Source organism: Pithys albifrons, chromosome 3, assembly GCF_047495875.1.
Source record: "Pithys albifrons albifrons isolate INPA30051 chromosome 3, PitAlb_v1, whole genome shotgun sequence".
In the NCBI taxonomy this organism is placed as follows: domain Eukaryota; kingdom Metazoa; phylum Chordata; class Aves; order Passeriformes; family Thamnophilidae; genus Pithys; species Pithys albifrons.
The window spans coordinates 27,325,068-27,340,474 of NC_092460.1; the positions used below are offsets into that span (position 1 = coordinate 27,325,068).

At 38.1% G+C, this 15,407-nt stretch overlaps 1 protein-coding gene across 2 annotated transcripts in view; it reads right to left on the minus strand.

Annotated features, from left to right (window-relative positions):
• Nucleotides 1-9,402: 9,402 nt before the first annotated feature.
• KDM7A (lysine demethylase 7A) overlaps nt 9,403-15,407 on the minus strand; it is a 67,230-nt gene continuing 61,225 nt past the window's right edge. For both annotated transcript variants that reach the window (XM_071551126.1, XM_071551125.1), the window contains exons 19-20: nt 15,120-15,396; nt 9,403-14,358 (exon numbers count right to left, since the gene is read on the minus strand). In XM_071551126.1, coding sequence (XP_071407227.1) covers nt 14,264-14,358; nt 15,120-15,396 — 372 coding nt within the window. In that variant the 3' untranslated portion in view covers nt 9,403-14,263. The remainder of the gene's footprint in view (nt 14,359-15,119; nt 15,397-15,407) is intronic.

A 15,407-nucleotide genomic window follows, 5' to 3' on the forward strand; every position in this document is an offset into this window, starting at 1 on the left:
AAAAACCTATCGAGTCAGTCAAAAAAATATTTTGGTTTTATTTCAAGGCATTGGCAGTCTTGCAATTTAAGTCCAAGTTACTTTGAAATACAAATAGAATTGTTTGCTTTATTTTTCCCCTGAAGAAAAGCAATATTAAAATGTAATCTCCTTTCACACACAACATAGGTACAAGGAATTAGCATTTCCCCTGCAGAAGAACGCTGTGGGAAACACATCCCATGCACGTCTTCTGGGTTCATGGGAACTGGAGGTAAACTTGAGGACCAGCTGAGAGATACAGTAAAATCATTGGCTTTATTCTGTTGTAGGAATATCCCTTTGACTGTGACCCTGCCATTCTAGCCATGGTTTCTCTGGGGTACATTATGCTTAACATCTCCCACTGTACATCCCTGACAACAGAGGAAGTGCTGGCCTCCAAAGCAGTAACTGGGGTGAGCGCAGCCCTTTGTTTTTACCGGATATTTTCAGGGTAGCACAGAAAAAGCAATCACATCTGGGACCACCTCAAGGGTCTGTTGGCAAAAATCCAGAGGCTCCATAGAAGCAGCAGCAGATTGCGGATTTTGATGCCTTGGGCAGGATGTCTGTTTCCACAATGGCTGGGGAAGGAAGCAATATAAAGGGAGATGGTCTGATAAGAGCATGGCTATGATAAAAAGACTCTGTTCAGTATTAATTCATTTCAGCAAGAAGAAAGGTGCCCATAGTCACTTAGTTACAGACATTACTTTCTTGCCTCAATGAAAAGGGAGCTGGTTAGTCTTGAGGCAATGTCAAAAACTGGATTTTAAGCCAAGTACAAAAACAGCCAGAGAGCAGAGCAGATGTGACAGACAGTGGGATCTTCTTATTCACCCTGCAGTTTTGCAGAAAGTTGTTAAAATAATTTCCCCAGCAATTTCAATGCTCATGGCTCTGTCCTGCTTTGCCCTGGACACAGGAAACTTCAGCAGCCACAAGGCAAAGCTCTAGACTTTGTGAAATCAAGCACCATTTCCACAATACAAACTGCCACACTTTAACTTACAGATTTGTTCTGCTGCCCTTGGATAGCGGGGAACATTCACATTAGTGAGCAGAGTGGTGTTACTGACCTGCCTATGAAGAGCTTTACTAAAACTTTACAAAGTGCTGTACCATGTGAACACTCCCCTCTTCTGGTTGCCAGCTGATCTTTATGCCACCTCTGCTTATTTTTTTTTCTGAAATAAGATTTCAGAAGTAAAGTTTGAGGCTGGGATTCCCTGTATAAATGAGGCTATTCACAGTATGATGGATCAGCATATTCCCTCATCTCCCAGCACGTTGTCCCACCTCCCCTCTGTTTCGGGTCGTTTTGCCTTTTCCAGGTGTAGTTTTATTTTGTGCATGTCAAATGCCAGCACTGACAGCTGCAAGGGGATGGCTGCTTGGACTTGGAAGTTCCTTCTTTGGAGAAATTCTGCCAAGCTCGGAGGCAGGAGGCTAACGCTGCCGGCTGTGTCATGAGCTCCTCCTGGTGGTCAGGAATACTGTATTAACTTCCCTGTGTTTAGAGCTCAAAAAATAAAAATACAGCTTTCTGAAATTCTTCTCTTTTATACACAAGAAACACAAAGTGGAAACATAAAATAAACCATATATTCTGGGAGTGATGTAAGGGCTTTCATTCCTCACTGCTTGCAGAGGTACCTAAAGGCAATGAACACATCCTTATGCTGCCTTTTTTTCCCATAAAAATCAAGACTTTCACATTTTATTCCTAACAGAAGAAATAACTTCGTTTTCTGCAGTTTCCACTCTTTTATAGTCCACAGACAAGGAAATACATCTTTCCTAAATATTTATGTCTGTTGAAGCATTCTCCATACTGAGTGTGCAGAGCAGGAAGAGGGAAAAGAGGAAGGAGTTATTCCTATCATTGCCTGAGATTGAGATGGAATGGATAGAATGGGAAATTCTAATCAACTCAAATAGCATGGGTAAAAATATCACAGAAAGCTAAATTATAAATAATCCTGCCTCAAGGAGTTAACCAAGCCAGTTCATTAGGCACTGCACAGGCATCCAGCATCCAACAGCTGCCGTCCCAGGAAGGACACATCACAAAGAACAAGCAGTAACACCCAAGTGAAACAACAGGGAGGAAAGAAAACAATACAGGAGTTTTTGCAGAGACTGTCACTAGCAATGGTCTCCACTCCCCTTCTGGCTGGCCATTAGATACCACATTATGGCACTGCAGAGCATCTTCTGATGTCTTTATAGCAGTAAGTTACTTAAATATATGAATATGTAAATAATGCATAAATGAATTTATATTAATTTATCTACTAACCAAGTAATGGAAACAATGTTGGCACCAGATCTGCCTTTTGTTCAAAACTTTATTGACAATAACTGACCTGACATCCTGGGAAATTTTCAGAATGAGGCATCAGTTTCTTCAGGGTGCACTAGCAGACTGCTGTTACTCTTGCCTTCTTTTCAGTACAAAGCCAAAATGCCTCATGTCAGAGCTATTAAACTCATCATTTTACATTAGAAAGACTCTTTGTAGAAATGTTTTGTCCAGGACATCCTTCTGATGAAGTGGAAAAGATTTGTTCAACATTTGATCTAAGTACCATTAAAGGGTTTGGTTTTCCCACAATCTTCCTTTTTTTTAATTTGCTGTTTCTTCATGATCACTGTCCTTTATTCCACATAAGAGGTGCATATGGGCTTCCAAAACCTAATTTTTGCTCAGGTACTGTCACACAGAGAGAGGTGGATTACACCAGATATCAGAGGCAGAGCCTGGCCCTGTGTCAGACTGTGCTCTTGTGAAGACAGTAATTATCTCAGCAGTCAATCCTCACTTCTGGGAAAAGCGTAGATTAAATGAGATGCATACACATAAATACGCATCCCTTCTTCTGCACACCTCTAAGATACCTTACAAAATAATAGTGATGCAGGGCCTATGTTTGAAAGTGATCTAAAAGTCCCTTGCCATAACACCTCCAAGAGAGAAAAACATCTTTTTTAAATTTTACTGCTACACCTTTTTAGTTCTCCAGCTATTGATGTTATTGACGATGATCTTTGTTGTGCTGATTTGAAAACCCTTTGGGCTGTTGAATTTTACCAGCTGTTCAAAGGTATGGCAACCTTGGGGCTCACACTGCATCATTAATTAGCACCTTAAGATATTGATACTGTTTGAGGAGGCAGGAAAATCAACTAGCAAGAGTTGCACTAAGAAATGTCCCCAGAGATTTGGAGATTTTGAAAAATGTAGAAGGGAAAGCCAGATTTATCTTAGCTTCCAAATGAAAATCATATCAGTGAAAAGGACTCAGTACTTCAATGCAGAAATAGCCAAAAAATTAAGTGGGGAAAAAGTAAAAATCAATGTAGATCCCTAAAATGACCAGTAAGATTTTGTAGCCTTCAGCCACAAAAACTAAAATTCTGTAGAAATAATCCATTTAAGGTTTCTCAGACTCATGATTTTTAACCTGCATCAAACTTGGTTGCAACAGTGTACAAGCCAAAACATAAGAGAAGTTAAATACACAAAAAGAAAAAAAAATGGAAGTCCATAAATATTCTCCAGTTCATATCCTTTACAAAATCAGTTGGAAACTGGATCCATTATAGCCTAATCTTCCCAGCAGCTGATAAAGAAATTCAAGCAGAGGGATCCAGAGATCTTAAACAATTCTCCAAAAGGTCACATGGTTTAGATGTTTTTACAGAAAACAAATGTGTCTATAAAACAGTGACTAAAATGCTGATGAATCAATGCTAACAAGGCTTTCCAGGCAAAGCTACTACACTATTAGGTGGCCGGAACATCAGACAAAGCTACATTCCACTCAATTTCATTCAAGGTAACAAATGAAGAATGAACCATACCAAAATGGCAAAGGTTTAGAAAGAGCTTTTCGAAAACTGCAAAATGGAGACATTCATTTCACATTATGCCAGAAGTGTAAGTGAAAGACTGATTTGGAAAAGACTAAAATACTATTTCAAAATACTCAAAACTCAACCTGACCCCAGGGGTTGCACACACCTTTCCAGGTACCATCTTGGATAACTTACTCCATGTCATTTTCTATCATGTTTAATCACAGAAATGTGTTTACTTCTCCAAACCCACATCCATACAAAGGACAGGAGGAGGACACTGAATCGGGAAAACACCAAGAAACCCTTTCCTATCTGAACACAGCCTCCAGAGGGCAGAGGTGGGGATGGGAGCCATCCTCTGGGATGGCCTGGGGAAATTGGTCAGATCTTAGTCTGGATGTTGCTTATCCCTGCACACAAGGGAAAGCAGGGATGTCTTCTGGGGTCCCACTCCTTCCACACTCTTCACCATATGGGCTGGAAGGTTTGAATAATCTGCTGACTGGCTAATTACTCTGGCCATGCTGCTCCCCTTCCCTCACCAGTACATCCCCAAGGCCCTTCTTATATTAACAAAATAAAGGTTAAGATACAGCAGCACAGTTCAAAGCCTTGCCCTTAACAAATCCCTGCATAGGAGAAAGCAGCTCCCAGGCAGCAGAGGGCACCCTGTCTCCTTCCCAAAACAGGCTAGGAAGAGCACTGGGAGTTCTGAATCATCCTAATCTTGACCAAGGATCCCAAAAGAGCAGACCACAGCAGCACCTGAAAACCTTTAGAAGCACAGATACATATTTAAAGATATGTCACTATGTCAGCTGAGGCATTAATTCTGACCTCAACAAAATCATTATATGCACACACAGTATCTGAACTGGGCAGACAAGGTGTGCAAATCTAAGCAGATTTTTCATTTAAAAAGAATGGTGCTTCTAGCCAGAAATTTACCCTATTTTGGCCCTGTTACTTGCAGTGATTTCTAACACTTCAGTCTAAGTATTTCAGGTATTAAGCCCATTCAGTGCAACTCCTCCATGAAACTGAAAAATCTAGTATTCCTGTAGCTAATTAAGAAAAACATACCTCATGTACCACCATGTACATTTTGATCTGATGGGTCAACATGGCATCTTCAAGATCTCAAGTTAAACTATAACCTGTGCTTTAGTGCCTCAGCTAACTGGAGGTACAGGCTCCACAGAACATTTAACAGATTCCTAATCTTTTAGAGTCCTTTTCAGCGAACCAGAAGTCTGGCATGGAATGATAACTCAGCATTTTCTTCAAGCCATGAACTGTAAAATATAGTAAGAGTTAGAATCAATGCAGAAAAAAATTTAGAAATGTCTGAATGACCCAACCAAGTGGAAAAGAATTAAAATAAAGTATATTAAGAGTATTGACAGTATTACTTCATTGTCAATTGAAATGTGTAATAAAAGGATTAGTGAAGACATTCCTTAAATCAAAGCTATGGCAATAATACTACTGGAGTTTGGTATCTACCATTCTATATTGTTCAAAATTATTTGAGATTAGAGGCAACATTACTGAAAATAGTCTATAAGCAGCCAGTGCATAGCAGTGGCCCTGCATTGTGAGTACATAAAGTTTGTGTGGAGATGAAATGTCTTACATCTGAACTGCGAATGCTACACATTAATTCCCACTCCAAACATGCCAGGTTCTACTACAGACCTCTTCCCCTTACAAACCTCACTCATAAGGAACTGTGGGATGTGTAATGTTATCCTTCAGCTTTCTGTACAAACTGAACTTCTTTAAGTGAAATCCTCTTAATATTGAAGAAAATGTATCAACAGTGGCTAAAATAACTTCTTGTAGCACTAGAAGATGTATGTTATACAAGGGTTTCACATTTTCCCAAAGCAAGCATCTCACTAATACCTCTTCTCTGACCTGCTGCAAAAGCCTGGGGAGAAAGGGATCCTTCACATGTCATGTCCCATTTAATGCTTGGTCTCCTTCCTAAGACTACAGCAATTCAGCATCACTTGTGGTACTTACTTTTCTGACAGGCACAGCTGTCCAGCAATCTTTGCAATATGATAACTCATTTTGCAGTAGTGCACTGCACAGCTCATAAATTTTTGTTCTCCCCTCTCCCAGTGGACCTGAGCTGAATATGGAGAGACTTGGAAGCAAAAGGGCACTTGAGGAACCTTATCTGAGCCACCCACTTCTGGCATCACTTTTAGGAGACCTGGCATAGGCCAACACCCTTTGAACGCTCTCCTCCTTCAACAGGTGTAACTCAGTAGGAACAGAGGTTGGCTGCCTCTTGAGGAGAGGCACTTCGACACATGGGAACAGCTCTGTTCAGTAACCATAGCATGATGGAATTTAAAACAACTTCTACAGAGGCTGGTTGAGCACAGGAAAATCTTTACTGGGCCAGACCTGTAATGGAGATATTCAAAGACCTTTTGTAAAAAAGTAAAAAACCTCTGTAACTAGAAACCAACAACTTAAGAATTAAGCACATGATTTAGTATCTTCTTCAAATCAATCCTAGTCTGAAATTGCTGCCAGGTTAAACCACATTTCCACAGCCCAGATCCTATTTTAGGAGACTGGAGTAGCATTTTTAAGAGTGTTTTGTTGACTTTTAGCTTAACCAGAACAAAAAGCCAACTTGTATCTTTATGACTTACCACCAAGGTGTATGATTCATGGGCAAATGTTTCTTTCAGATACATATCACATTCTCCAAGTATGGGTGGGAACTTGACTCACACTCATTACAACAAAATAATTCTTATGAGAAAAAAACTTCAGGGCAAAGCATCACAAACAAGCAGACTCTTTGTATACTGTTCTTTTAGTTGACTTATATGTTCCAAAGTAGAGTATTTTTTCCAAGACCAAAGCAAATACATCAGAAGCAGTACAGATAAATAGATCTATTGAGCCAAACACAATTCTTAAAAAATTTGCAGTATTCTAAAGACTGAATATAATTGGCTTCAGAGAAATCAGACTTTAGTCTAGACAAAGCAAACTGCCCTAGTAGTCAGCTGTTATGTGGAATACTATGAGCTCTGGCAATGACACGTTTCATTCACTGTCTTGACCACCAGCTACTTTTTCTGCAGGTGAAAAGTTTAGTCATTGACCACTGTAGAAACAAAGATGTTTAACAATCCTGGACATATCAGAAGGAGTAAAGAATAACATTCCAGTTTTATAGATTCAGTCCTCATTAACTTTTGGCTTGAGACAGTTGACATTACTTACCAGCACTAAAAGCGTAATTTCAAGGGTGGGTTCCCAGACAATCACCTCCACACAAAGAAAAAAATAAGTTTCTATAGAAACCAACAATCTGCATGATTAATTTCCCCATATTCCTGCTGTTAGTCAGGTTTCCATCATCAATCCAAAGTTCCATCTAAATAATATAAACTAGAAAACATTTGGTTGAATGTGTTAACTAATGAGCCACCAGCACAAAAGCTTCACAACTTAATGAGGTCAGGACAAACCCTACAGAGAAAGAGTTGAACTTCACTAAATGTACACAAAAGCAAAGCAAGTCTGTAGGCACTTTACAAGGGGGACTTTACCTCAAACATAGTAGAATACTGTCAATAAAAATCCAAAACCAATAGCTTTAGTCTTCAGATACCAAGAAGGGTACCTTGTCCATTCCCTGACTTGAGGAATTCAACTCTTTTGTCACATTTGGTAGCCTTGAAATCTTTAAAATCCATCTTTCCCTTAGGAAAGAACAAGTCAGGTAAGTATTTCCCATCCTCCACAAGCAGAAAAACAGACAACCAGAAACTCTGACTTGTAATGGAAATACAGCTCCAGCTGCTGAAGGCTATCCAGTAGCATTTAATGCAGCACTTGAGATATTTCACGTGTTTTCCAGTGTATTATCCTATTAGCCACTAAACAGCAGTCACAGAAAAAAAATCTCTGAAGCGCAGATGGCAAAAACCCTCAAGAACAAATAGTAAAGGTGCTGACGTAGGTCTTTATATGGGTATGAAACTTGTATTTGTGGCCCACTGAGGAGCTCTCAAGTCTATCACTTTAAGACCAAAACATTAGCATGAGCAGTGAGTTCAGTGTGACAAATCCAGGTAAGTCTGTCTGATGGAAATGCATAGGCTGTAGCATTGCTCTTCAATCACAGTGATTAAGACCTTACAGTTGCTCTGATAGACAAACAGCTCTTTCAGATCTTTGGCAAATCTTGGGCTAACCAAATTTAAAATCAGTTTTAACTCATTAATTGAAAATATATAAAGGCATGTCAAAATACAAGGGGAACAGATTTCTGGACATACAAATATTTCACCTTCAACACCCGTACTTGATTATTTTTCCTCATAATTTCTTACTCCACTGAAATTTGTTTTTGAAACAACAAAGAAGTTTCTCCTCCCAGATTCTACAACCCTACCATGTTTTAAACTTTAGGCCACAAAACTTCCTAGTTTGTTGGGTTTTTTAAAACTGTTTCCATAAGCAGTACATGGTTTGATGAAGTCAGCATTCTTGTCCTTTTTCTGTAAAGCACCTGGCACAACGAAGTCCTGGTCAACAAACAGATCTCCTGGTCATTGTAGTCAACCTTAAATTCTCTATAAACTAGAAGCCAGGCTAAGAAGTAAACTTGAACAGCTGAACTGGATGCTCACATCAAACACCTTTTGTCACCTGGTTCTTCCAATGCCATTGATGCATCATTTATCTGAGGTTCCCATAAAATGACCACCACTGAAATGTGAGCATCATCCCAGCACTGCAGAGTTGAGCAGCCCTGAGCGCTACATGCACAAGAAAACACGTTACAGCTGTAGTGTGAGACAGCAATGCTTCCATTACCCCCAGGCAGAGCACCCACATGCACACCCTGCACTGCCATATGGAGTTAAAATAGGGAGCACTGACAATTGGAAACCAGAAGACGACGTGGTGGGAGAAACCAGCAGAGAAGTCATCCAGGGTAAAAGTGTGACTAAGCACATCTAAGCATGAAAGAGAAAGCTCTTGTTCCAGAAACTGCACACACTTTAAGGAAAAAAAAAAGAATAAAAGAAAAAATAAATCAAGAGATGAGTTAGTCATTAGTAGCATAAGACAAACCTGAAGAAAAATCAAGAGCAAGAACATGAAAATACACTTTGACGGTCTTCTTACAGATCTAGATATGATAATATGATGAATCACAAACACTTCCACCTCCTTTTCATATTAGGATTCAAAAAGAATATACATACCTTTCACAAAATGCATTTAGTTGCCCTATCATATACTTGAAATGAAAATTTGCACTTTGAAAAACTTTTTAAAAAACAGTATGAGAATATTCCCTCACATTTCTCCACAAAATTTCTTCTTTAAGTTGTGACAAGTAAAGGGCACAGACACAGGACCTAGAAAAGCATTTTTCTCCTCACAATATTCTGTACATTTTACTGTATTTACACTGAAGCAGACAAGCAGAAGTCTGAAGAAATTAAACACTTTAGAGTGCTAAAATCAAAACATAAGCAATACAATTTTTTAATTTCAGTATTTTAAAGTACAGAAAGTGGAAACTATGAATATCAAATACAAATTTAAACAAAGCCACTTATCTTCCCCTAGAATAATCAATGTGAACTACTTATAGAAACTTACAAATTTAAAGTAAAATCAAAACAAAATAAATACTGTACATACACTTTCCCTGCCTGCAGGCAAAAGAGGATGGGAAATACTGTTATGAATTGAAAAAAATGCTCTTAAAGCTGCAGCATCCCATTTCCCAGCCAAATACTTAACACAGTAGTGCGTTTCTGTAAAAAGGAAGACACACATACACCGACCCCTACTGAGCAGACAAGCTAATATTTTCAGAAACATTAAGAAGGAAAGATAGAAATTAGACTATGAGACTAGAAAAAGGAGAGGAAAAGACAAATGGGCCAGCAAAACGTTACTACAAAACTAGTAAATATAGGCAAGAACTAGCCCCTTTTTTTTTCCAAATTCCATGGGTTTTTTTTTAAAAAAAAGATTCACCAAAGCGTTGGCAGCAATAGACATTTCCCAGCAGAAGTGACAATACATATCAATATAATCTCTTAAAGTGATCCCTTTCATTCCCTTCCCACAGCATGAAACTCTTATGGCTTAATTTATATTAAAAGTAGAAAAAGTCTTTTTTTCTAAACAGAAATGCAGCCTATGAAAAACATGCATTTCCTTATCAGTGCTACTTTTATTTCCCATCCACTGCATGACTTACCACTCATACACTCCCATGAAGAGGGTTACCAGGGTGGTTTTCGTTGGGTTTATTTTTTGGAAAAATGGATGTTGCAGCTTTCAATCTCGTTTAATGACAAATAGTAAGGCCCTTGGTTCCATTTGTATTTTTTCTGTGAAAGAGTAGCTCTGGAATCACTCAATCCCAGAACTTTTAACAGCTTTTAATGGTCTGGAAGTATTACGTGAATGACACTCTGGAAAGACATTAAATTTGGGGTCACGGTGGGAGTATGAAGAGATAGGTGGGCATGTGGAGCCTAAATAGGGCACTAGTTACTCGGTCCTTCTGGTTTCAGATCTGCTTAGTCTCCACAACTACCAAAAAGGGGGTAGGGCAAGATTCCCATCAGCTCTGGCTTTGAAATCCTGCAAAAATTTTCAACATTTACAACTTCATGGCCTTGTGAATGAAGGCAGCTTATGCCTTATAGCAAAGCCCAGGGAAAGCTGAAGCTTGTAAAATGTGACAATGACACTGTGCTCTCTTACATCTCTACCAAAGGTAACACAAGCACTTCAACCACCAAAAAAAAAAAAATAAATAAAAGAAATCAAAGCGCCCCAAACCCCCCCAGGTGATCAGAAAACGATTTTAACTCTCAACATCTAACCCTTCCAAAATTCTGTTTAAGAATGAATTCATGTAGAGTATTATAGGTTGCATAGGTAATCTACCTCAGAGGTCAAAAAAGGCTACCCTGTAGCCAGGGTTTATTAGCAGGTATAGTAGGAGAAGAAAGGGGAAAGTTGCTGGAAGAGTCTTTGATATAGTTTCTAGGTGGTCTTTCCATTTTCCTGTTCGTTTCCTTTCAATTGTAGGAACACAAGAACTTAAGAGACTGGGAAAACCCCTACAATATTTCATTTCCTAATGTTCTGTCTACAAAAGAAAAAAATTATTAAAAATTAAGTTTTATGCCAAATCCAAGTTCCCTGACTTTTCAAAAAAGATTATACTTGAAAATGAGTTACCATAGCTGGCTTAATTCTCCATTGTCCAACCAGTGTTCCCTACTCCCTCCCTCTTCCACCCCCAGTGAGATAATAAGGAAGAAAACTGGGCTACTTCTCTCCACTACAACAACACAAGGTTCAGTCCATCTACAGAAAGAGTGGTGCAGTAGTGATTTCATCTAGAACACAACAAAATATCTCTACATACAAGTACACAAAACAAGTGAGGTTACCACATCCTCTTCATGAGCTACCAGGAGACTTCTTTCCCCCCCTTTTTTTTCCTTTTTTTTTGGTGTTTTTTTTTAATACTGGTCATCATGGCAATTTCTCTTAAATTACTTGTTCTGAGGTTGAACATCAGATTTAACTTATGCTGGAAGCATGGATATCTGAAGAAAATGGGAATGAACCTCTGCCAGTTGACAGCCTGTAAAGAGACTATTATATAAATTCATGACCAGTGGAGAGCCACTCAGGAAAAAAAGGTAGAAAGTAGAGTAAAAGAAAGAATAAAACCAAGAAGAAATAATATATATGGGTCCAGCCATATCTATGTTCCAACAGTAAGATACGGATAAATAGTGTGGGAGGTCAGAAAAGAGACTCCATATAAGCCAGTCACATGTAAAAGAAAACATACTCCATATTTTAAAATTCCTTACTCCAGATTCTATTCTGGCATACTTCTACTTCAGATAAACATCTGCCTTTAAGGAGAGAGAACTCACTCTTCCTTCTGCTCTGAATCTGATTGCTGCCCTAACCTGGAATCTTCTACTATTAGAAATTGTACAGCTAGAAGGAAGGAAACAGTTTGGTTCAATATGCTAAAGCTAAAACAGTTTCCTAAGCCTGGCAGACATTTGCTCAAGTTTAAACAGAGAAAATTTATGGGTATATATTTTTAACTAATATTGACAGCATAGTTTCTTTCTTTGACTTACTTTGGTGAGAACATAATAGAAGATAGTTAAAATATTCTCTTTTAACTATTTCCATCTGGAAATCATAGCACCTGAGAACAGCAAGTCCTTATAGTAATTTTCAGCACCTGTAGAGTACTCCTTAGCTTATCTTCTGCTTTTTAGAAATGCTTTATTACTTCCATTCCCAATATTATAAGAGGTTGATAACTTGTGTTAAATTAAAAAAGGAAAAAAACCTAAAAAGAATGAAAACATGGTTTTGTGAAATATTAATTAGAAAGCAAAAAAAGTTTAAAAAAATTCACCCATACAAGTCACAAGCCAAGTCAATATCACATAACCCTAGGGCTGCAAAAAACACTCCTAAATTATAATTTTTAAGCTTCAGATGAAGTAAAGCTATGAAAGCTACCTGACTCATTTGCAGTTGCATTATATTTGATATCTCTCCATTTAGAAACAGGATAACGTAGTTCTAACTCATTTTGAGCCTGCAACAATAAAAAATACCTGATATCAGAACTATTTTCGTAAGTTTCTAAAGGCATTCATAATCTAGCCTGAATAAAAATAACTCTGCACAAATATTTTGGAAAGTAAAACTGAGTTTGCTTTTAAATCACAACAAGGGAAAATGATTCCAGTATAGAATATGGAGGAAGGAAAAACTGATGTGGAAAGTTGAATCAATTTGATGATGTGGATAATGACACATGAGTATTTTCACTCTTAGCAATCAAAAAAACCCCAACCAAGCAACAATATTGTTGTCACTAACACATTAATGTTTACATTTTGGCTGGACCCTGCAAAATGCCCTTTTTCCAGAATCAAGTAAAAGTATTCCCCTTCATCCCCGTCCCTCAAAAGTTAAATATTTAATTTTATATTACAGAAAAATACAAATTTTAAATCAAAATTATTTACAATAATTCAGAAATGGCATTTGCTATCAACTCCGTAAGAAGTCTGACACAAATGATCATTCTGATACCAGTAAGCTACTTAAATGCTTATATATGCACCAGTTAAGACTTCTAATTGGCTGTCTCACCCAGCTTTGAAAGCAACATTCTCCTGCTTTCCTGACTCTTCAGTAAAATGTGTTTAAAGTATAATAATAACATTTTAATGCTTCTTCCATGCTACATTAAGTAATATGCCAAATCTTATGACTGCAATGTGTATCTTAGGAGTTATTTCAGAGTAACTTTTCTGAAGAAACATTTATCTTAACTGATGTCCCTATTCCTCCAAAAAGATATATTGGGTTTTCCTCCTTTGTACCAACTCTTAAATATCTTGTACAAATACAATTTCAGGGATCCTTTTCACAGAAGAAAATCATCACAGACAGATCGTCAGGAGGAAAAGGATACACTCAGATTTGGAGGAAAGAGGTGCAGTTTAAAACAAGTTAGCTACTGGACTGATATAAGAAGATTCTTCTGTCTTTAGGAGTCTCTTCTAGTCCATTAAATAAATAAATCTGATAATAAAGAGGACAGGTCAAAAAATAATCAAGCTTGCAGAGAATATGCAACTTGCAAGTGAACAGAAGCCCAGCCAATAGCTTACAAAGAGCAGGAAAAAAATAAGATTCCATATGCCTTAAGTTAAAAAATAATTAATAATGCATCTTACCCCTATTTAAGACTATAACCTGAATATCAAATTTAGGAGTCCAGACTAATCACAATTAATGTGGCTCTCCACTGCACCAAACACACATTATCAAAACAATTTAAAACTTTCACATTATTAAATCTAAATTAATAACCCCCACAGAAAAAGTTTTCCAAATAAATAGTTTTTTAAATGAATTTAAAAGTTGTGAAAATCTATCAGAAATAAATTATTGATAAACCACCTTCATCATCTCCCCCTCATTAATTAGGTCAGAAACTACCAGCAACAAATGATATTCAAGCCCTGATGAGAGACTATTTCTCACAGTCCTTGTCTCTCTGAAGATTTCCCCGTTCCCATATGGTTATTGCTGAGCAGGTGTGGCACAGTGAAAATGCAGCATTGGGTTGGTTTTTTTGTGGTTTTTTTTTTCTTTCTTGTTTTTGTTCATTAGGCAGTGCTTTAGATGGTACATGCAAGTCTGCTTCAAGCAGAGGAATAACAGCAGCTCCAGGCTCTGTCGACCTCAACACTGGTCTGTAGGAAAGACAGCAGTAGTAGAAGTAGCAGCTACATTAAACAAAGAAGCGTGCATGGCCATTCCGGTTCAGCTTCAAGATCTTCCCAAGGCGCTGTTTAGCAGTTGCCATTCCTTTCTTTGGACGTTTGCCTGAAAAATGAAATCAAGTGATTCAGTCAGAAATTTCAGAACAAGTTTTAATCAGTGTATAACGACAATGAAACCCAGCTTTCAAGCTAAAGCAGGCAAAAATTTCACCTGATTTGGTTTAAAAAATGAACAAATAAATAGGGCATCAGAATTGTAAAAAAAAAAAAAAAGAATACCCAGGAACTGTTTTCCCTAAACTCTGGCTAGTAGTATCATAAATAAAATTACTATATTATTTACAAAACTTTCTAGTCCATAAAGCGTAGTGGGCGTAGTAGGGGAGAACTCGAACTGAGCTTCCTGAATTTTAGTTTAGTTATTCCCTTGAGTATATTATAGAACATAAACTAGAAACTAAAAACTAAATAGTATGCTTGTCAAACTATTTCTGAAGTGTCAAAGTTTTTAAACCTTCACTTTGATAAGCAAATCTGATTCAGCTGAGTGTTACAGAGAATAGTTGTTCCCTGTAATAAATGCATGAGAGAGATCCTGCAGAGGTACAGCTGTAACTATGAAAGCTTCATGTGGCCACACAGCCAGTTAGATCTCTCTTGATTCCACCTTCACACACTCTGTGCCAAGATTTGTGTGTCCACAGTATGCTCAAATTTGTACTTTTCCTCAAAGTCTAATCCTGTCCTTTACTCAGTTTCTGCATCTAACAGCTCTTTTGGATGTTCACCAGCTCCATTTCCTAGTGTTTTCTTTTCCCACCCTCCACCCCAGAGCTCTGGCAAGAGGATGGAGATGGCCATTACCTTTTGTCGCCTGGTTGCTGATAGGGGGTGGGTTTGACGCCGGCCTCTTTGTTGGGTGAAGTGGTACCGACAAGGACGTTTCACCGTAGGGCCTGTCAGGGCTAAGGCTGCCATCACTCAGCTGACACTCTCCTTGAATTAGACTGGAGTCTCGTGCATACTTGCCATGCTGAAAACTCAGGGTGGTGTTGTGGACTATACTTCTGTTTTCCTGAACCTTATGACTGATTTCTGATGCATCCTCTTTTTTGATATATTTCTGAGTTTTATTTGCATCCTAGTATGGAA